Here is a 21,696-nt window from a genome sequence, read left to right as displayed (position 1 = left end):
TAAAAGCCCTGATAAGATTTATTTATTCTGAAAGATAAATATATTTTTCATATATGTATATTGTGATATTTCAATTGAATATTCAAAAAATTATTTTCTTGGAGACTCCTCGAGAGATATGTATAGTATATGCTTCAAAGTATTGTGAATATTCTTTGTACAGTGTAATTTGCGGATAGCGCTTTATCTCTGTCGATCATGATAAAGATACGTGTGGAGAACCCATTGATGACCTTTCTTCTTTTCTTTTCTTTTTTTGGCTTTTTAACACATTGTGGGTCTTATTCTTTTTCTTGACCAATGATCAAACTAGTTTTATTTATTTATTGTCTAATAAAATGTTTTATGCGTATATTAAAACTTGATTAAACTTTATTAAACCGATTATAATTTTAAAAAAACTAACTGGTTCGGTTTCGATTTTATAAGCCTGAAACCAAAAAAATAAATCCAAGCCAAACTGAAAAAAACCAGCCACACTGAAAAAACCAAGCCAATCCGGAAAAAAATAGTATCAAATTTAAAAAAATCGAGTTAAACTGAAAAAACCAAGCCAACTAGTTTAAATCGATTTTTATTTTAAAAAAGCCAGATCAAACTAAAACCGGTCGGTCTAAACTGGTTTTGATTTGGTTTCTATTTTTTTTAAATTAGGTTTAATTACCTTTCTTGATAAAAATCAAATCAAACTTATGTATGCTCTTATCTTAAAAAATTATATCAAATCAAAAATTTAAATTACTAAAAAACATTCCTCACTTAACTTTCTACTATTTTTTTATTATTAAAATTAAAATATCATCATCGTCAAATTATTAAAATATATTAAAATAATTTTTTTATTTTGAATATTAATGCATTAAATTATAAAAAAATATTTAATTTAATATACTTTTAAAAAAATTTGTTTTTAATACCAAATAGTATCTTAAAAAGGAAGGAAAAAAAGTAGGTATTTATGAAAACATTTAAACAAAGAGGATTAAAGAGAGCAAAGTGAAGGATTTTTTTTCTTTTGTTTATGTGTTTATTAGGAGTGGATATCGAGGGGGGTTAAAATCTGGCATAATAGCCACTAATTTATTATTAATATTTTTAATTAATATGGTATTCAGATTTATTTGTGCATATTTTGATTAATCCCACAATCCTTGAAATTAATATCATATAAATTTTCTATTAATCATTATATTAGTAACCACAAGACTCGAACCTGAAATCACAAAAAAAACAAATCTTTTAATTTCATTACTGGACCATATCACAAGATCACCTTTTAATGATTAACTAATTTATTGTTATCTCTAGTGAAGGTCATGTGCCCATATGTGATTTATTTTAATTAAGTTATATATATATTATATATGTGCATGGATATTAATACTATATATATATAAGAGAGAGAGAGACAGGAAAGTTTTACTTTTAGACTTAATTTGTTAATTTGACATTCTAACTCTGTTGCTAATCATGGAAGACAACAACTTTTTAATTTTGCAAAGATTTTGGGATGAACCTTTTTTTAAAAATAAAATATCATTGTACATATACCGAAAAGAAAAAGAAAAAAACATAAACGCTACCTTCTTACAAGCTTACTTCAAAGCATGGTGGGACACCAGACCCACACCACATATTAAGCACGAGTATATGGTTTGGAATGGCGGATAAGACGGTGTAGGATGGCCCAGCCTGTCACACTTTGGTTGGGAGACTAAGTCCATGTGGGCCTAATTTCATTATTATTTTTATTTGTGTTGTAGCCTATTTGGGCCCAGTGTTTATTGTTTATTTATTTATTTAGCCCACCTGGATCCTGCTTATTGTTATTTATGTCAAAACAGTTCGATTTGATAGGCCCAGAGCCAAATATCTCTAGCAGAAAAGAAATGTTTTAGGGTTTACTTTTAGGGTTACTATTTATATATTCTTTTGTCATTTTGAGAGGTACTTTTGATGATTAATAAAAAATTGCAGAATTTGTTCATCTTCAATCTCCTTTCCTCCTCTTCTCTACCTTCTTTCTTTCCTTAAAACTTCTTTCTTTCTTGCTTTAATTCTTTTTATTTATTGTTCCGCATCATAACAGGCAAACAATCACCCCTGACACAGCTTCACGATCACCTTTTCTTTTCAGACGAAGCAGGGTGCAGAGTTCTTGCAGATTGATCAAAACCTCCATTGCGAGGTCTTGTTGCCAAGCATATCTCTAAAATTTGCACTCCTGGCTAGGCAAAAGTGTGTGTATCATTAATGGACACTTTACAGCACCATTGAATCAAATGTTATATACCGAAAACAGAGAATACTTCAAAATGGAACAAAAAAATAGAGCAAAAATGTTTCCAAGTAACAATCTAAAAGCTCGAGAACAAAGAATCATATAAAGCACCAAGAGTATAAGATGCACCATCAGAAAAACACAACCGTAGTTTTTTGATGTACAACCCTCTAATTGGTACTCCATAATGATCTTTGAATTTAGAGCCATAAATATTTCAATCCACAATAATTAAAACAAAGCACTGTTTGAGACCCAACAAAATTCTTAATCACAACCAAGTTATTAATTTTAGTTGCATGGCCTCTTAGCCTCAAGCGATGTAATCTTGCAAACATGTCAAATGATTCCAAGACAAAATGCTCTCTAAATACATGTTCTTGCTATTCATTTAAAACATTCTAACAAACAATAGATGCACCTTCTCGTCTTGCATCATAGACACTTGATGACTCAAACACATTTGCCAGAGATATAGCACCATAATGAAAAAAGAAATTGTACAAACCAAGTTCATAATAGAAGTCACCAATCTGTAACAGCTCTGCCCAAAAACCCTTACTCGATGCCAATGGATCCACGCCAACTTTAGCACACATCTCATGGAATTGCCCTGAAAGTAGGGTTCTTTCGAATATCATTCTACATCAACCCACATCAACATTACAATACCATTTCCCATTAAAATCACAACCTTGACAATCATACCATGTCCTCTTTCATTTATCTCTTAAAACCCGTCAAAATTTTACAAAACTAGAAACCGGGCCAGTTAAAAAATATCAAAGAAGCACACGGGAACTCATCTTTCTTACCGTAACAGAAAAAAAACACCTCTAAAATTCACAACTTTAGTGTTAAAAATCCGAACTTTTTATCTCCAAACGGTAAAGTTCGTTGATATAAAACAGAAATTTATCAGCTGACCTTGTGTTTGCGGGCAAATTCTTCAAGCTGAGAACTAAAAGTGGCAAGCTGTTCTTTCATAAGATCAGGTTTTACCCTTGCTACATTTTCTCCAAGTATCCGATATTGATCCTTCAATACCATTTCAAGAAATGAAAAACAAAACTCAGAAACTATATATATTGAACATTAATAAGTAACCAAATGGAAACCAATGAATCAATCCAACAGAAGAAACAGTAGTTAGCCTTGCAGCAGCTGCTTCTTTGATTGATATCTTTTGTGGGTTTTGATCAAAGTTTTGAATTGTTTTCCTAGCAATTTTTTTATGGTGCTGGTGCAGGAAGGGAAAGAGAGACGGAGCCGAAGAAGAAATAAAGAGATCGGAACCGAACTTTGTATTAGACTTAGATTATATAAATTCTGATACAACTTGTATTAAACAATCAGAGTGGCGCAGCGGAAGCGTGGTGGGCCCATAACCCACAGGTCCCTGGATCGAAACCAGGCTCTGATAGTTGAGTAGCTTCCTCCGCCCTTCGAACCTTTTTGTTTAATCGCCCTCCTACTATTTTTTTTATTTGCAACGAGGTCCCTCCTTTTATTTTCTCCATTTAATCTCTTGCCATTTGTGTGAATCCGTTTCAGTTTGTAATTATCGCGTGCAGACAGTTTTTGTTTTAAAAAAGTTCGGGTAAAAAACAAGATTTAATTAATTAAAGTCCAGGGGTGTTTTTGTATTTGTATTTTTATTTTCAATGCACTATACAATTACTAAAATATCATTCAAAGCCAAATTCCCTTGACAGGTGTATAGGGCTTTTTAATTTTTTCATCATTTTTTTTGGTTATTATCAAATTGACTAAAAAAAGTGAATTGGTAATCAAATATTTAGAGGGTTTTTTCTCAGTTTTGATTGTTCATTTGTTTTATTAGTTATTTTTTTTTTTTGAATTTTTTTATAATTATATTTTTAAATTATCCAAGCTTATTAAACTTACCTGAATCAATAAATCAAATCTAATTTTTTCTCTCCTCATTATTTTTTTTTACATTTAAAAAAAAATTAACCAAACTCACCGCATAACATTGCCCACCTATTTAATTACAAACTATACTACAAAAGTAGCTAAGCTTTTCGGTGTTCATCCATTATTCAGTCTTTCACATTTTCTTGTTCACACCTATTAACATGCGAATTAATTCGCCATTCAAAATTAAATTCTTTTAAAGTTTTGTCACATGTCTATATTATCAAGCATATTATTTATTGTACCATCGCACATCTTAATCTTAACACTACCAATTTTAGGAACTTCAATTTCATTATCATCTGCTAGAGATACTCTCCTTCACATTATTTATAGATATCATACCATTCTTTCTTCGCAAGATTATGAAAAGAAGATGCAGAATCTAAAATTCATGAATATCTCAAGACTTATTTATCTTTATATATGAACCTTAAGAATGTCAGCATTATCGTTGCTTACGTTTTGCATGGAAATCATAGCATATATATCTAGATTTCTGGCAAACTTTAACCTCAATTCTTGCAAGTAAGCTTTCATCTTCTCGCAATTATATATGAATATCACCCTTTTTATATTATGACTACTATTAGTCTCGAACTCCATCAAGAATTTCCTTAAAATGCAGTTTATTAGTGAGGGATTTTGCCATGCACGGAAGACTTCAACTTGAATCATAAACTAGTCTTTTTTGGTACACAGGAGCAGTCCTTTATTATTGAGGAGCTAGGGTCTGGTTAACGCCAAGTATGCTACTATTTGTAGCCAATGGATGTTTACTTTAGTCTGTTTCATCGTGCTTTCTTTCAGTCTTCAGCTCCCTGTTTTGTTGCTTTTGATGATCAAGGAGAAGGTGTCATGCATCAAGAGGGTTACAAATGGCTTTATTTTGTGATCATAAAATGCACATTCAGCTGACGTAAAAGGGGCATCCATAAATGCTCCTTGACATGGAGATCTCCTTTTCTGTCCTCATATGTAGACAGTTCACTCACCAGTCACTGTAGAGAAAAGCTAACCCACGTAGAATCCTGCTGCTGCTATGATTGTGGCTGTAGAATTCTGCTTCTGCTACGATTGTGGCGGTAGAATCCTGCTTCTGCTATGATTGTGGCGGTAGAATCCTGCTTCCATAAAACATGTAGTTCTGCTGCTATGAAATATGCCAACTGTGATCAATAGCAATACATATATCTTTTCAGTCACCTGCAGTACCAGGCAAAAGATGGAGAGAGCAATTCGATCACAACCTTGAACGTCGCTTCTCTTTGATCATCTAATAAAAATTGGCCTCTCGATTTGTTTGTCCACTTTGACAGAAACTGAAACCACTCCAATTGATTCAAAGCACTGTCAAACAAAATCAAGGCCACTGGACCACTTCGTATGAGACCCAAATTGTATGGTCTCCATGTAGTTTTGCAAGCTAGCCCATGTCTTCAATCACGTATTTCTTGGTGTCAAATTCTTTGTTAAGGCAACATGAAGTTATTTTGTTGGTTAGTTTTCTTGGTGTTTTTGGGTCTTTTTTTTTTGTAATAAAAGAGTAAATAAATCTATTTCTGGTTGGATTTTATTCAGCCATCTATGCTTACTTAAAGTATTTATAAGAAAATGTCTTTTAGTAAGCTTTCTTTGAATTGTAACCCAAAACAACGACCTTAAAAGCAAATCATCAACATGGTCTCACCGTTCATGGGTAGCAGCTGGGTGCATCACAGTGCTGGTTCCTCTAGCTGAGGCTATGGTTGGTGCTGCTCATTCTCATATTCGACTTGAGCCCATGTTAGCAGGCTATATTGGATTCATTTTAGCTGACCTTGGATCTGGGGATCTACCATGGGGGTATTGTTAACTATGGTGATGAATCAACACCAATTTTTGGCAATCAAATTGAAGCATTTCAAGGTCATCATAAGTGGCCGTGGACGAAGACTTCAACTTGAATCATAAACTAGTCTTTTTTGGTACACAGGAGCAGTCCTTTATTACTGAGGAGCTAGGCTCTGGTTAATCCAAGTATGCTACTATAGTATTGAAAAAAATATCAAAGAAGCACACGGGAACTCATCTTTCTTACCGTAACAGAAATAAACACCTCTAAAATTCACAGCTTTAGTATTAAAAATCCAAACTTTTTATCTCCAAACGGTAAAGTTCGTTGATATAACACAGAAATTCATCAGCTGACCTTGTGTTTGCGGGCAAATTCTTCAAGCTGAGAACGAAAAGTGGCAAGCTGTTCTTTCATAAGATCAGTTTTTAACCTTGCTACATTTTCTCCAAGTATCCGATATTGATCCTTCAATACCATTTCAAGAAATGAAAAGCAAAAACTCAGAAACTGTTTATATTGAACATTAATAATAACCAAATGGAAACCGATGAATCAATCCAACAGAAGAAACAGTAGTTAGCCTTGCAGCAGCTGCTGTTTGTAACCCACCAATTCCAGGACTCCTTCTCATTCCCTTCTTTTTTTTTTTTTTTTTTTATTAAAGACTGCTTCTTCGATTGATATCTTTTGTGGGTTTTGATCAAAGTTGTGAATTGTTTTCCTAGCAATTTTTTTATGGTGTTTGTGCAGGGAAGGGAAAGAGAAACAGAGCCGAAGAACAGAAATAAAGAGATCGGAACTGAAATTTGTCTGAGAATTGGATTATATAAATTTGGATACAACTTGTTCTCAACAATCAGAGTGGCGCAGCGGAAGCGTGGTGGGCCCATAACCCACAGGTCCCTGGATCGAAACCAGGCTCTGATAATTGAGTAGCTTCCTCCGCCCTTCAAACCTTTTTGTTTAATCGCCCTCCTACTATTTTTTTTTTTATTTGCAACGAGGTCCCTCCTTTTATTTTCTCCATTTAATCTCTTGCCATTTGTGTGAATCCGTTTCAATTTGTAATTATCGCGTGCTGACAGTTTTTTTTGTTTAAAAAAGGTTCGAGTAAAAATCTTTTTCTCTTTCTTTTATTTTTTTCAAAAAATAAAAAGCAGTAGGTCCGGCCGGGTCACTTGCTCAACCAAGTGACCTGGTTGGACACAAAAGGGCATAGTTACAGTTTAATGAAAGCGGCGAGTTACTGTTCAAATGAATTATTTCACTTGAACAGTACAATCACAAAGGAAAATGCCTGCAAAGAAACCCCGTTACTTTTTCAAGTGAATGATAATTCACTTGAACAATGCAAACACAAAGAAAAAATAATGCATGCAAAAGGTGAAGAGAACATACCTAGAGACGAAGAAGCTGCAACGATGTTGAAAGCTTGATGGTTTCTTGGTCTGTGTTCGTTTGTTTCAAATTTTTTCCTTCTGTTCTGTATTTGTGTCTGTCTCTTGCTATTTCTTTCCTCTGTATTTTTGTCACTCTCTCTCTCTACTGGTTCTTGCACTTTCTTCGCCTCTGTTCTGTAGATTTTAATTACAGAAAAATAGAGCAAAGATCGAAAGTTAGTCCCTGCTTCTTCCTTGTTTCTCTTCTCTCTGTTTTTTGTCTTTTCTTTTCTCTTCTTTCTCTTCTACTGCCTGCCTTCCTGATCTCACAGCAACACAAGGATGAAGGAAAGAAACTCCCCCTGTTCTTAGCATTTTTTTTTTTATCTTCTAACTGTCTGCCTCTCTTGTGTTTTTTCGTGTCGTTCTTTTTCTATTTTCTTCCTCCTTTTTGTCTCCTAGTAGAAGAGGTTCATATAGCCTAACATGCAGCTATATTTAGGAAACAAATATTACATTAATTCTAGGTTGTAATCTCGGGTGAGCAAAAAATAGGAAACCAAAATATTTGATTTTGATTCTGTGATCATCAGCGATTTCTTTCCAGGTTAGATGATAGTGCAGCTCTTTTTTGTCCTTCCATAGCTGGGACCATGAGGCACTACTTGTTTCCTTTGAAATGAGGCAAAAAAACATGGTTTGCAAATAAAAGGAAAGAAGATAATTGGGGTAGCTGTGCAGAGTAAAAGGAAAGAATTGCAGACGAGGAGGCATTGTTTTTCTTTTCTAATCTAATCCTCGTTTCTTCAATTTCTTCACCCAGTAAAATTTCTTCTAATTTTATCTTCAATCAACTCTCTTATTTTAGCACCTTTCCCATTTGATCCTTGGTCCAAAAAAGGGGTTTCAAGTTGCCCTGCAATTGATCTTCAAACTTTAAGCATCTTGCAATTGTGTCCCTGCAAACTCAGGTAAAAAATCTTCTAAGACAGGATTCCCTGCTTTCATACTACATATTCAAATAGGAATATCTTGAACTTCTGATATCGAATTCAAGCGATTCAAAAGCCCAAATTCATCTACGCGTTCAGGACTACAAATTTGATGAAGGGTTCGAAGTGAGATAAAATCATTTTAAAGAAAAGAATCTAGTTGCAAGCTGGTTCGTCAAAAGGGATCTTCTGATTTGATTAAGAAATTGACAATGCCGAGCATCCCGATATGACTGAGAGTATGACCTAAGAACAAATCGAAAAAATTTGTGATGGAAATAGAGTCTTTAGTGCAAAACTCGAGTCAGGATCCTTTTCACGACAAAATTCTCTACTTTCACATTAGACATTCAAACGGGAATATTATGAGCTTTTGATATCGAAATCAAGCAATTCAAAAGTCCCAAATTCATCTACACTTACAGAGCTACAACTTTCATGAAGGATAAAAAATGAGATAAATTCATTTTGAAGAACAAAATTGCAACCAAACTCGGCTGGAAACCTTCTCGCGGCAGGATTCTATGCTTTCATGCTTGATTTCAAACGAGAATATCTTAAGTTTCTGATATCAAAATCAAGTGATTCAAAAGCTCAAACTTATCTATGCGTCCAGGACTACAACTTTGATGAAGGATTTGAAGTGAAATAAAATCGTTTTAAAGAACAGAATCTGGTCGCAATCTGGTTGGTCAAAAGGGTCTCTTGATCTGATTCAGAAACTGACAATGCCGAGCATCCTGATATGACTGAGAGTATGAACTAAGAACAAATCAATAAATTTCATGACGGAAATAGAGTCTTTAGTGCAAAATTCAGGTCAGGATCCTTCTCGCGGTAAAAATCTCTACTTTCACGTTAGATATTCAAACTCAAACAGGAATATCTTAAGCTTCTGATATTGAAATTAGAAGATTTGAAAACCTAAATTCGTCTACGCGTACATGTTTACAGCTTTCATGAAGGATTTAAAGTGAGTTAAATTTGTTTTGAAGAACAAAATTTGATCGCAACCTGGTTGGTTAAAATGATTTTCTAATCTGATTTAGGAAACTAACAATGCCAAGAATCCCAATCTGACTAAGAGTCTACCATAAGAAAGTGAGCCTTAGGACCCAATAAAGGTGTAGGTCAATTCTTCAACATGTCACGAGTGACAGAATATAATTAGGATGGTCAAATATCATCCGAAACCAAGTCAGAATCAGAGCTTAAGTTGGAACAAAAAAAATTGCGACAGCAGCAGAATCAATTTTTTAATGCAAATTCTGATGGATTTGTCCAACCTAAAAAACCAAATAAAGAAGAAATGAATTTAGCATTATAAAGACTCATAATCAGTCTAGGAAACCTGATGATTTTGGCAGCAAATGAGGAGCATAAAGAGAGTAGAAAACAGCTCAAACAGGGTTCAAAAATATTTTTTTCTTCTTCGTTTTTGTCAATTTTCCAGCAAACATGAGCTACACTCTTGCACTTGGTTCGAAAAAGGTATATAGCGTCTCTAATACGTATATACCAAATGTTATATTATTTACTAATTTTAACAAATGTATTGTAGTAATAATTTTATTAGATTACACTTAATTTTGCATTTACTTTTGATTTACAAATTATTAGTTGCAAGACCCAAAAATAAACTTGGATCTTGCCATGTAGATGACCCAAATAACCTTAGGTCCTGCACAGCCTGACCTAAGGCTATCTCAAAACTAGACTTGGGCCATGTTGGGTTACGACTCAAAATAACCTTGAATCCCGACTACAACAAGATTCAAATATGCTTGACACCTAGCCTGGCAAAACCCAAATAAGCTTAAATCCTACAAAATTTTTTAAAAATTAAAAATGAACCAAATTTTTTTAAAAAAATTAAAAATGAACCCATAGTTTAATGCGGGCCACCTAACTAGTCATATCTAAGATTGCATTTGACAGAATAGATAAATACAGAAAAGACACAACATGTTTATTTGAAAATGAAAGAAATAAAAACATGAAAGACATAATTTTAAAGTGAATTTACTTTACAAAACCAGCAGAAAAACATGTTCGTTGTATTATTTTTATCTTTATCTTTTCCATCTCAAGACAATAACTAAACAACAACGCTACCCAAAAGCACTAACTGCACTTTTCTGGTACCACAGGGATAGCAACCTGGCCCTTGCTTTCCATAAACACTGCACCAGTAATAATTTCTGTATTTCTGATTGAACTGATCAAAATTGTTCTACAAACCTTGTACATCAGTGTATCGAACTATAAATCAAAGGCACCTATTTCTTTCAATCCTCAACAGTGCACTTCGTATATCCCAGCTACTACTTGACAGTGACAACATAAATTCAGTAGCAATGTTTCTGCTCCTTCTGCCGTAACTAAGTGAATAACTTCTTGTATTGGGAAAATGAATTATCCCTACCTATGCTGATATCCCTGTGGCTTCTTTTGGTATCAGAAATAGAAAAGCAATTGGAATGAAAGTGCACAGGACTTGGATAGCAATGCCCAAACCAAGGTTGTCAAAAGATCCCGAGGAGAGGTTCAAAATTGATGCCAACCCTGCACCCACAAAAGATCCCACTGTGGAACCTAAGTCGTTTATTGACATGAAGAGGGAAAATAGTGTTCCTTCAATTCCTGGCGGACATAACTGTCCAGATAATATAAGGAATGGCATTAACCTGCAGAGACAGACCAGAAATGTGAGAAAACAGATTGGTTGGGGGTGCATTTAAAGAACTATGGACAGATAAGTTATGTGAGGAGTGATTTATGGTGCATGAGAGCGTGTATGCGTCTGTGGGAGCTCATCCATACATTCATGAACATCACGCATATGATTTTCTTTTTTCCTCATGAGAGCTTGCATGTGATTTCTGGATCTGGAATGCAAAATCGAGTCTCCTTTTTCTTTGTTTTGAAGGGGATACGGGTATTGACTTCAAAATAAATTAATAGAAAAGCTAGAAACTTTGGAGAAAATGAACGTGCTTGAATTGATTAACAGCATCGGCAACGGCAGATCCTGAGACAACCATGATCTTATCTGAAACTCCACAGGCAAGATTCAATCGAGACACTAAAATTACATCTAGGAGGGTCAACAAAGACAGCCCAATATGAGCCCACCTGCATAAGCAATATTAAGCAGATTAAGTAGAAGAAACAGGTTTCTTGAAAAATGTATTCAGCGGTGTTAAGCACTCACAAGAGAATCTTCCGTAGTTTCATGGTTTTTAAGTAGCGATTGTATGTGAAGGTTCCTAGCATGAGGCCTAACCATCCAACAACACGTGCAGTCCCCAAAAAGGATCCATCCAAGTTCAAGACCTCTGTCTGGTAATAGAACATGACCGTTGAGAGGTTTGGAACAGTAATCTGTGCTAGGAAAAACCAAGCCATTGGTCTGGACTTCCAAAGACCAAAGTAAAACCCAAAATCAAATAGATTAGAAGAATAAACTAAATTGATACCAGGGTAGGTATATTAAGCAGCATATAAACCTAAAATAGGTGGGGAAAATATCAGGCAAAATACAAATAAATCAAGCATTCATTCTGTGGTCTATTCTGGATCATTGACAATCATATATTTAATATCAAAGTGAAAACAATCATCTCTTTGGGTGGCTAACAATGCTAAATCTAGAGGAGGAGCATACATACACATGAACTTCAAATTCTACAGAATATTCAACTGACTATTATAAAAGGTTTTGGTAGTTACCTCAAAATGATTGGCTGCCTAAAAGCACGAAACAAACTGTAAGTAGCTGTTTTCAGAGAGTGGAACCAACGTGATATTAAGGAATCGCCTTTCTCAGGTATCAGGGATTTAGTTCTCATACTTGCCCTCTTGTTGCTATTCTTTTTGCTCCTCTTTCTTCTTGTAGCACTTGCACTGGACTTCTTCAGCAAGATATTATCTTCGTCCAAAATATTACCATTCCCATTCCCTGGATGGGAGTTGCTTGAATTGGCAGACTCATGAGAAACTTTACTGTCTGCAGAATTCTCCCCAACCAAACGACATGATAATAACTGTATGGCTGGCAGTACAGAAAAAAGGAGGAAAATCTTGTCTATTTGTAAGTTGGTCAATGCATGTCCTCCTAACAAACTGCCCCAAATTCCACCCACAGCGATTGACAACCAAGTTATGGACTGCAGATCTCCAGCAAATGATGCCCTGTTCAATGGTACCGGTAAGCTTTCACATTCTAATTTTTTTTTTAACTAAATTGCCTATTTGAGAGAACAATCCAACAACATAATGGGAGACCATCCAGATTTCTTGGGCATATGGAAAGGTATGGCCCATATAATAATTGACAGGGAAAGCCTCCCACTCATTCACATTTTTCATAATAAAATCCCAAGTTAACACAAATAGATAGTTAGGTTGCATGCCAATTGCTTCCTGCATTGTCAACCAACAAAATACTAAGAGCGTCTGTAGCTAAATTGTGTGTACCTAAAAATGATGAAAGACTCAAATACCAAATTAGTGCAAATGTGCTTAGATTTGCTTTAAAAGACAGCACGCACAAACCTCTCAGATCTTACTGCCTCAGCAATCATTGCATCAACCACAACATCTGACATGGCAGAGCCCAGGTTCTGCACTGTCAAGAGGACTGTGAGATGCCATTGGGAACTCCTCAAGTTGGAATCTATGCCTAGCATAGGCCAGGGAACTAGAGAGAGAAGAGTTGCAATTACTAGGTATGGTATCCTTTTCCTTCCTTTTATCGGGATGCAATCAGACAAAATTCTGCAAGCAGGATGCAAGTTAAGGCAATATAAAGAAGTTGCCAAAACTGCTACTCCGTTAGGAAATTACCAATGCCCTACAACACAACAGATTCTTTCACTATAAACTAGAGCATTTCTAGACCAAAAATTTTCTTATCTGCCTTCATTCTTTAAGCTGCACCATAGGGCTGTCAAGAAATTGAACAGAAGAAAGAAACATACCCGTATAATGGCTTTATGCTCCACGGGAAAAATGCTATTGAAGACACGAATTGTGAGGCTGATGGTGACAGCTTAAGATTGTCTTTTAGCTGATAGGAAACTGCTGTCCATACAAAGGATCTAAAACCCTACAATCTCATGTTATAAAAACACCGTTGTTAAGTAGGACATCAAATTGTTCAATAATAAAAACATCAGCAACTTGAAGATTACTTGCAAAATCCTAACAAGACCCCAGAGGAACTAGGTCGTAACATTTTAATAGAACACCACATATTATGCAAGAGTAGATCATCCAATTGGTATAGAAAGGCTTTGGACAGTTTAGAAATTTTAAGCAACATGTTAGAAGTACTTATTTTTCTTCCAAAAAAGTAACCCTTCACATGCAAGAGGCACAAACCAAAGAGCCAAATTCCCATTACCTTAATTTATGTTTTATTTTCTTTAAGAGCAAAAACCAGGAGAAATGTTGCTCTTAAAAGCAAGAAAGGCGAAGTTCAGAAGTCCATGCAACCTACAACATTCTCAAAAAATAAAGAAGGACAAGAAATTTCTTAAGAACATCAGTTCCATCTAGATTTCCAAAGCCCCTAAAATATTCAAAAATCAACAAACCCACAAAAACCCAGAAACAAAAAACAACAAAGTTACAAACTCTGACGTCTCCTCTTTCTTTTTATCAAAAAATAAAACAACCGATTTCACAAAAACCCCAACAGATCAACTTCCTATAAAGCTCATCAAATTTGATCCAAAAATCATCAAAGCAGGCAAAAAGAGAAAGATCATCGAATCAAAGAGGGCAAAAAGAGAGAAAAAGAAACCTGAGTGAAGTGAATCAAGCAAACAAGCCATAAAAATGAAGCCCCAAATGCCTTGTTCAGCTGCTTTACCCATTCTATCATCTTTTGAACACCAAAAAACATGCAAATGTCTTTAATTCTCATCAAATCTTCACTTTCTTGATTTTATCAATGTTTTTCTCTTGGCATGATCACCGCAATATTATGAAAAATGGAGGTGGTATTTATTATAATTAACAGGTTACAAAGCCTACAAAGTGGAAAAAATTTTATTCTAATTTTGAAAAACAAAATCTCCAATTCATCCAAATGGAATTCGATTCACTTTTAAAAAACTCACCCATCTCAAATTCGTGTCTTGCACGATCCAACTGGAATTCGATTCACTTTTAAAAAACTCACCCAACTCAAATTCGAGTCTTGCACGCCTGTTTTTCCTTTAGGTTTAATGCTGCCGGCCGCACCCAAAGAACCATTTTGATGCTTTTAATGCTTAGAAACTGCTCTGCTTTTCCTTTAAGCTTAGTGTGTCATCGGCTTGGAAATAGTTAGGAAACAGGACAAGAGGCAATTTAGCTTGCACAGTTGGTTTTCATGGCTTTTGAGAAATGCTTTGAATTTTGATCTTCATTTTTAATATTATTGCTCTCTTTTCCTCGGGTAATAAAAACATTATATTATTTTATTCAGTGTTAAATTAATAATTTTATTGCACAATAAAAATTAAAATCACTAATCTAACCGTTTATAATTCATAAAAAAACAATTTGTGGAAAAAAAAAAATTAATCAAGGAAAATTTTATCATTTCACCAATCCCGGATACAAGAACTTCTCCTTCACTTCTAGTTTTTTAGCTTTTTTTAATTTTAATTTAATTCAATAAACCTCCATATATACGGGATTCCTACATGTCTTCAGATTAGTGTATGAATAACTGAGGTTAGATATTTTCTCAAACAAATTCTAGAATAGACCCTCGTATGAATCTAGCACATCAGAAATAATTAAATTAGCTTTCAACTAAATTAACCATTTAATGCAACAAAAACAAAATAATGAAAAAAAAGAGTAAGAACATAGCCAGGGCCACTGACAAGATAAGTCATATCTAAGATTGCATTTGACAGAATAAATATATACAGAAAAGACATAACATATTTAGTTGAAGAAGAAAGAAAGAAAAACATGGAAGGCATAATTTTAAAGTGAATTTACTTTTCAAAACCAATAGAAAAACATGTTCGTTCTGTCCTTTCTATCTTTATCTTTTCTATCTCAAGAGAATAACTAAACATCAACGCTACCCGAAGGCACTAACTGCACTTTTCTGGTACCACGGGGATAGCGACCTTGCCCTCTGCTTTCCATAAACGCTGCACCAGTAAATTTTTAAAAGAGAGACACAGCCGAAGAAGAGGAATAAAGACATTGGAACCGAACTTTGTACTTAGATTATATAAATTCTGATATAACCTGTATTCAACAATCAGAGTGGCGCAGCGGAAGCGTGGTGGGCCCATAACCCACAGGTCCCTGGATCGAAACCAGGCTCTGATAGTTGAGTAGCTTCCTCCGCTCCTGAAACCTTTTTGTTTAATCGCCCTCCTACTATTTGTTTTTATTTGCAACGAGGTCCCTCCTTTTATTTTCTGCATTTAAGCCCTTGTCATTTGTGTGAATCCATTTCAATTTGCAATTCTCGCGTGCAGACAGTTTTTTTATAAAAAAAAAACGTTAGGGTTAAAAAATTCAAAGCATTATTAATTTAAATGATATGAGTGAAAAAATACAACAACAATAAAGAAAATATCAATGAAAAAAAACATCAAACTTAATCCCACTTGAGAATTATTAAACAATTTAATGTTAAAAAGTGAAATTGTAAGAATTTTTTTAAAACAAAATCTTTATTAAATCAGGTGAAATCACTCGCAATCATGGTATAAGTTAGGATAATCTAATAAAAAAAAAAGTTTGAATGATGAAAGTTATCAATTTAAAAAAAAACAAAAAGTGAAATCGCAATTAACATTTGAAACTGGTGATTTTGGTCATAAACTTGAGGGCTAATCTTATTGAAGACAAACTATAAAAAATAACAAAGCACAACTTAAAAAAGGGATAAGAAATAACAAAACATCATCTTAAAAAATGAGGAATTAAACCAACTCGGAGCAAACATTTTAAACTTAATCTAATTTCTAAAATTTGCAACCCGTAAAATCTTAGATTCAAGTTTAATCAAGAAGCTTAGATCCTAATTAATTTAATTTTGAATAATGAAATCGTGAAAGATATTAATAAAAAAAACTTATAAAAGTTTTTTAAAAAATAGCAACAAAAAGAATCATTAAAAAACCAAGTAGATTCAGAGTGAATCTTCTAAAACATGGTCTATTCTCTAAAACTGGAAATCTAATTTTGAAGGATGAAATCATAAAAAAAAATATTAATAAAAAAACTTGCAAAAACAAAGAAGATAAACAACAAAATAAATGAGGATAAATCAAAACTTGCTGGAAAAAAAATGAGGATGACATTGTAAAAAAAATAAAATTAGAAAATGATCATAAAAAAAATAACAATCAAAATAATAGGAATCAAATTTGAAAAAATTAAAAATAATGAGTGAAATTGAAAATATTTGTAATTTAATAAATTATTTAAAGATTAAAAATTGTACGGGTGAGATTGAAAAATATTTGTGATTTTATAGATAATTTTAAAAATAAAAAATAATAATGAAAAGGACATGGACAAAATACGAAGGAAATAATAAATTGTAAGGGTTGATCTGAATTTTGAATGGACTAGTATAGAATTCAAGGTCGAGAGAAAGAAAGGGGATTATCAGCGCTAAACTTGATGGGCATCGACACCCCATCACATTGAGAAAGCCAAGATCTTTAAAACGCCACCATGAAAGATGGTGTTTAGTGACCAAATGATCTCATATACGCCATCCAAATGGTGTAGAGATAATTAACACACACACCAATAAATTTTTAAATAATATTTTGTATATAACATTTACAACATAGCCAGCTCTGCTGACAAGATAATTTTTTTTTCTTTATAAATAACAAATCCAATTTTCTCACTTATTTTTGTATTTTTAAGATGGATTGGTGTTATAATATAACATTTTGACACGCAATTACTTTGCGATCCTTATTCAATAATCAACATTGATCACCATGTCAGCCATTTGTTTCCCACCATGTTTCATGCACAGTGTTGATAATACCTCAAAATTCATATCTAAGATTGCATTTGAGAGAATAAATAAATACAGAAAGGACATAACATGTTTAGTTGAAAAAGAAAGAAACAAAAACATTAAAGACATAATTTTAAAGTGAATTTACTTTCAAAATCAACAGAAAAACATGTTCGTTCTACCCTTTCTATCTATCTTTTCCATCTCAAGACAATAACTAAACACCAACGCTACCCAAAAACACTAATTGCACTTTACTGGTACCACAGGGATAGCAACCTGGCCCTAGCTTTCCATAAACACTGCACCAGTAATAATTTCTGTATTTCTGATTGAACTGGTCAAAATTGTTCTACAAACCTTGTACATCAGTGTATCGAACTATAAATCAAAGGCACCTATTTCTTTCAATCCTCAAGAGTGCATTTCGTATATCCCAGCTACTACTTGACAGTGACAAAAAAAATTCGGAAGCAATGTATTGGGAAAATGAATTATCCCTACCTATGCTGATATCCCTGTGGCTTCTTTTGGTATCAAAAATAGAAAAGCAATTGGAATGAAAGTGCACAGGACTTGGATAGCAATGCCCAAACCAAGGTTGTCAAAAGATCCCGAGGAGAGGTTCAAAATTGAGGCCAGCCCTGCACCCACAAAAGATCCCAGTGTGGAACCTAAGTTGTTTATTGACATAAAGAGGGCAAATAGTGTTCCTTCAATTCCTGGCGGACATAACTGTCCAGATAATACAAGGAATGGCATGAACCTGCAGAGACAGACCAGAAATGTGAGAAAACAATTTGGTCGGGGGTGCATTTAAAGATTTATGGGCAGATAGGTTATGTGAGGAGTGATAAATGGGTGCACGAGAGCGTGTATGTGTGTGAGCGAGCTCAACATCACGCATTTGATTTTCTTTATTCCTCATGAGAGCTTGCATGTGATTTCTGGATCTGGAATCCAAAATCAAGTCTCCTTTTTCTTTGTTTTGAGGGGGATACAGGTATTAACTTCAAAATAAATTAATAGAAAAGCTAGACACTTTGGAGAAAATGAACGTACTTGAATTGATTAACAGCATCAAAAAGGGCAGATCCGAAGACAACCATGATCTTATCTGAAACTCCATAGGCAAGATTCAATCGAGACACTAAAATTACATCTAGGAGGGTCAACAAAGACAGCCCAACATGAGCCCACCTGCATAAGCAATATTAAGCACCTTAAGTACAAGAAACATGTTTCTGGAAAAATGAATTCAGCCTTGTAAAGCACTCACAAGAGAATCTTCCGTAGTTTCATGGTTTTTAAGTAGTGATTGTACGTGAAGGTTCCTAGCATGAGGCCTAACCATCCAACAACACGTGCAGTCCCCAAAAAGGATGCATCCAAGTTCAAGACCTCTGTCTGGTAATAGAACATGACTGTTGAGAGGTTTGGAACAGTAATCTGTGCTAGGAAAAACCAAGCCATTGGTCTGGTCTTCCAAAGACCAAAGTAAAACCCAAAATAAAAAAGATTAGAAGAATAAACTAAATTGATACCAGGGTAGGTATATTAAGCAGCACATAAACCTAAAATAGGTGGAAACAAATCTGGCAAAATACAAATAAATCAAGCATTCATTCTGTGGTCTATTCTGGATCATTGACAATCAAATATTTAATATCAAAGTGAAAACAATCATCTCTTTGGGTGGCTAACAATGCCAAATCTAGAGGAGGAGCATACATACACATGAACTTCAAATTCTACAGAATATTCAACTGACTATTATAAAAGGTTTTGGTAGTTACCTCAAAATGATTGGCTGCCTAAAAGCACGTAACAAACTGTAAGTAGCTGTTTTCAGAGAGTGGAACCAACGTGATATTAAAGAATCGCCCTTCTCAGGTATCAGGGATTTAGTTCTCATACTTGCCCTCTTGTTGCTATTCTTTTGGCTCCTCTTTCTTCTTGTAGCACTTGCACTGGACTTCTTCAGCAAGATATTATCTTCGTCCAAAATATTACCATTCCCATTCACTGGATGGGAGTTGCTTGAATTGGCAGACTCATGAGAAACTTTACTGGCTGCAGAATTCTCCCCAACCAAACCACATGATAACAACTGTATGGCTGGCAGTACAGAAAAAAGGAGGAAAATCTTGTCTATTTGTAAGTTGGTCAATGCATGTCCTCCTAACAAACTGCCCCAAATTCCACCCACTGCCATTGACAACCAAGATATGGACTGCAGATCTCCAGAAAATGATGCCCTGTTCAATGGTACAGGTAAGCTTTCACATTCTAAATTTTTTTTAACTAAATTGCCTATTTGAGAGAACAATCCAACAACATAATGGGAGAACATCCAGATTTCTTGGGCATATGGAAAGGTATGCCCATATAATAATTGACAGGGAAAGCCTCCCACTCATCCACATTTTCAATAATAAAATCCCAAGTTAACACGAATAGATAGTTAGGTTGCATGCCAATTGCTTCCTGCTTTGTCAACCACCAACAAAATACGACGAGGGGTTTGTAGCTAAATTGTGTGTACAAAAAAATGATGAAAGACTCAAATACCAAATTAGTGAAAATGTGCTTAGATTTGCTTTAAAAGACAGCACACACAAACCTCTCAGATCTTACTGCCTCAGCAATCATTGCATCAACCACAACATCTGCCATGGCAGAGCCCAGGTTATGCACTGTCAATAGGACTGTGAGATGCCATTGGGAACTCCTCAAGTTGGAATGTATGCCTAGCATAGGCCAGGGAAGTAGAGAGAGAAGAGTTGCAATTACTAGGTATGGTATCCTTTTCCTTCCTTTTATCGGGATGCAATCAGACAAAATTCTGCAACCAGGATGCAAGTTAAGTTTCCAAAAACATACACAAAAATTATGTATAACAAAAAGGACACTATTCTTCAATTTCCATCAATAAAGAAAATGCCAGATAAGTACTACATTGTAATTTGTAATGCATATACAATCCCTGTTTTGGGTTTCATATACTATTACGGATTTTCAAAAAGGCAATATAAAGAAGTTTCCAAAACTGCTACTTCGTTGGGAAATTACCAATGTCCTACAACACAGCAGATTCTTTCACTATAAACTAGAGCATTTCAACACAAAAAATTTTCTTATCTGCCTTCATTCTTTAAGTTGCTCCATAGGCCCATCAAGAAATTGAACAGAAGAAAGAAACATACCCGTATAATGGCTTTATGCTCCACGGGAAAAATGCTATTGAAGACACGAATTGTGAGGCTGATGGTGACAGCTTAAGATTGTCTTTTAGCTGATAGGAAACTGCTGTCCATACAAAGGATCTAAAACCCTACACTCACATGTTATAGAAACACCGTTGTTAAGTAGGACACCAAATTGTTCAATAATAAAAACATCAGCAACTTGAAGATTACTTGCAAAATCCTGACAAGACCCCAGAGGAACTAGGTCATAACATTTTAATAGAACACCACATATTATGCAAGAGTAGATCATCCAATTGGTATACAAAGACTTTGGACAATTTAGAAATTTTCAGTAACATGTTAGAAGTACTTATTTATCTTCCAAAAAAAAAAACCCTTCACATGCAAGAGGCACAAACCAAAGAGCCAAATTCCCATTACCTTAATTTATGTTTTCTTTTCTTTAAGAGCAAAAACCAGGAGAAATGTTGCTCTTAAAAGCAAGAAAGGCGAAGTTCAGAAGTCCATGCAAGCTACAACATTCTCAAAAAATAAAATAGGACAAGAAATTTCTTAAGAACATCAGTTCCATCTGGATTTCCAAAACCCCTCGAATATTCAAAAATCAACAAATCAACAAAAACCCAGAAACTAAAAACAACAAAGTTACAAACTCTGACATCTCCTCTTTCTTTTTCTCAAAAAATAAAACAACTGAATTTCAAAAACCCCAACAGATCAACTTCCTATAGAGTTCATCAAATTTGATCCAACAATCATCAAAGCAGGCAAAAAGAGAAAGATCATCAAATCAAAGTGGGAAAAAAGAGAGAAAAAGAAACCTGAGTGAAGTAAATCAAGCAAATAAGCCATAAAAATGAAGCCCCAAATGCCTTGTTCAGCTGCTTTACCCATTCTATCATCTTTCGTACCCAAAAAAAAAACAAATCTCTTTAATTCTCATCAAGTCTTCACTTTCTTCATTTTATACCTTCTCTTCCTCTGTTTCGGCTTTCAACGGTATATTTTAACTTTTTTCCTTTTGACTTTAATGCCCTTTTGTTCTTG

The 21,696-nt window shown here is 34.4% G+C and overlaps 2 protein-coding genes and 3 non-coding genes across 17 annotated transcripts; 3 read left to right on the top strand and 2 right to left on the bottom strand.

Moving 5' to 3' along the window:
- The first annotated feature begins 3,632 nt into the window (after window positions 1–3,632).
- On the top strand, window positions 3,633–3,704 carry TRNAM-CAU (transfer RNA methionine (anticodon CAU)). Its single transcript has one exon. It is a non-coding gene; the product is annotated as a tRNA-Met (tRNA).
- Window positions 3,705–6,911: 3,207 nt separating this feature from the next.
- On the top strand, window positions 6,912–6,983 carry TRNAM-CAU (transfer RNA methionine (anticodon CAU)). The gene has a single exon. It is a non-coding gene; the product is annotated as a tRNA-Met (tRNA).
- A 3,482-nt stretch (window positions 6,984–10,465) lies between these two features.
- On the bottom strand, window positions 10,466–15,604 carry LOC118047423 (probable folate-biopterin transporter 4). 13 transcript variants are annotated; one of them, XM_035056710.2, is made up of 8 exons: window positions 14,556–15,603; window positions 14,237–14,317; window positions 13,410–13,537; window positions 12,985–13,206; window positions 12,160–12,621; window positions 11,642–11,839; window positions 11,425–11,562; window positions 10,612–11,114 (listed from the first exon to the last, which is right to left on the bottom strand). In XM_035056710.2, exons 2-8 carry the CDS (start codon window positions 14,315–14,317, stop codon window positions 10,853–10,855), a joined length of 1,491 nt encoding a protein of 496 aa, XP_034912601.1. In that variant the 5' UTR covers window positions 14,556–15,603; the 3' UTR covers window positions 10,612–10,852. The 13 variants fall into 13 exon arrangements, 12 of the variants coding, with proteins under 12 accessions (XP_034912603.1, XP_073268629.1, XP_034912601.1 ...); XM_035056711.2 differs by having other exon boundaries at window positions 14,618–15,603; XM_035056713.2 differs by adding an exon at window positions 13,835–13,926 and having other exon boundaries at window positions 14,237–15,601.
- Window positions 15,605–15,702: 98 nt separating this feature from the next.
- Window positions 15,703–15,774, top strand: TRNAM-CAU (transfer RNA methionine (anticodon CAU)). The gene has a single exon. It is a non-coding gene; the product is annotated as a tRNA-Met (tRNA).
- Window positions 15,775–17,556: 1,782 nt separating this feature from the next.
- Window positions 17,557–21,674, bottom strand: LOC118047422 (probable folate-biopterin transporter 4). Its single transcript, XM_035056707.2, has 7 exons — window positions 21,471–21,674; window positions 20,644–20,771; window positions 20,061–20,282; window positions 19,234–19,695; window positions 18,717–18,914; window positions 18,500–18,637; window positions 17,557–18,203 (listed from the first exon to the last, which is right to left on the bottom strand). The coding sequence occupies exons 1-7, from the start codon at window positions 21,549–21,551 to the stop codon at window positions 17,942–17,944; spliced, it is 1,491 nt and encodes a 496-aa protein (XP_034912598.1). The 5' UTR covers window positions 21,552–21,674; the 3' UTR covers window positions 17,557–17,941.
- Between the last annotated feature and the right edge of the window lie 22 nt (window positions 21,675–21,696).

This window comes from Populus alba, chromosome 11 (genome assembly GCF_005239225.2).
Source record: "Populus alba chromosome 11, ASM523922v2, whole genome shotgun sequence".
In the NCBI taxonomy this organism is placed as follows: Eukaryota; Viridiplantae; Streptophyta; class Magnoliopsida; order Malpighiales; family Salicaceae; genus Populus; species Populus alba.
This window is presented reverse-complemented; position numbering and strand designations above follow the sequence as displayed.

What these genes read in the sequence shown, in the direction of transcription:
- LOC118047423 (XM_035056709.2), bottom strand. Translation starts at nt 14,359, where the DNA reads ATGAGAATTAAAGACATTTGCATGTTTTTTGGTGTTCAAAAGATGATA. An exon ending in AGCATAAAGCCATTATACGG is followed by an intron (nt 13,207 to 13,409) that starts GTATGTTTCTTT and finishes TCCTGCTTGCAG; the next exon opens with AATTTTGTCTGATTGCATCC. An exon ending in GAGGCAGTAAGATCTGAGAG is followed by an intron (nt 12,622 to 12,984) that starts GTTTGTGCGTGC and finishes ACCATTGAACAG; the next exon opens with GGCATCATTTGCTGGAGATC.
- LOC118047422 (XM_035056707.2), bottom strand. Translation starts at nt 21,551, where the DNA reads ATGATAGAATGGGTAAAGCAGCTGAACAAGGCATTTGGGGCTTCATTT. An exon ending in GCTTGATTTACTTCACTCAG is followed by an intron (nt 20,772 to 21,470) that starts GTTTCTTTTTCT and finishes ATGTGAGTGTAG; the next exon opens with GGTTTTAGATCCTTTGTATG. An exon ending in AAACTACGGAAGATTCTCTT is followed by an intron (nt 18,638 to 18,716) that starts GTGAGTGCTTTA and finishes TTGCTTATGCAG; the next exon opens with GTGGGCTCATGTTGGGCTGT.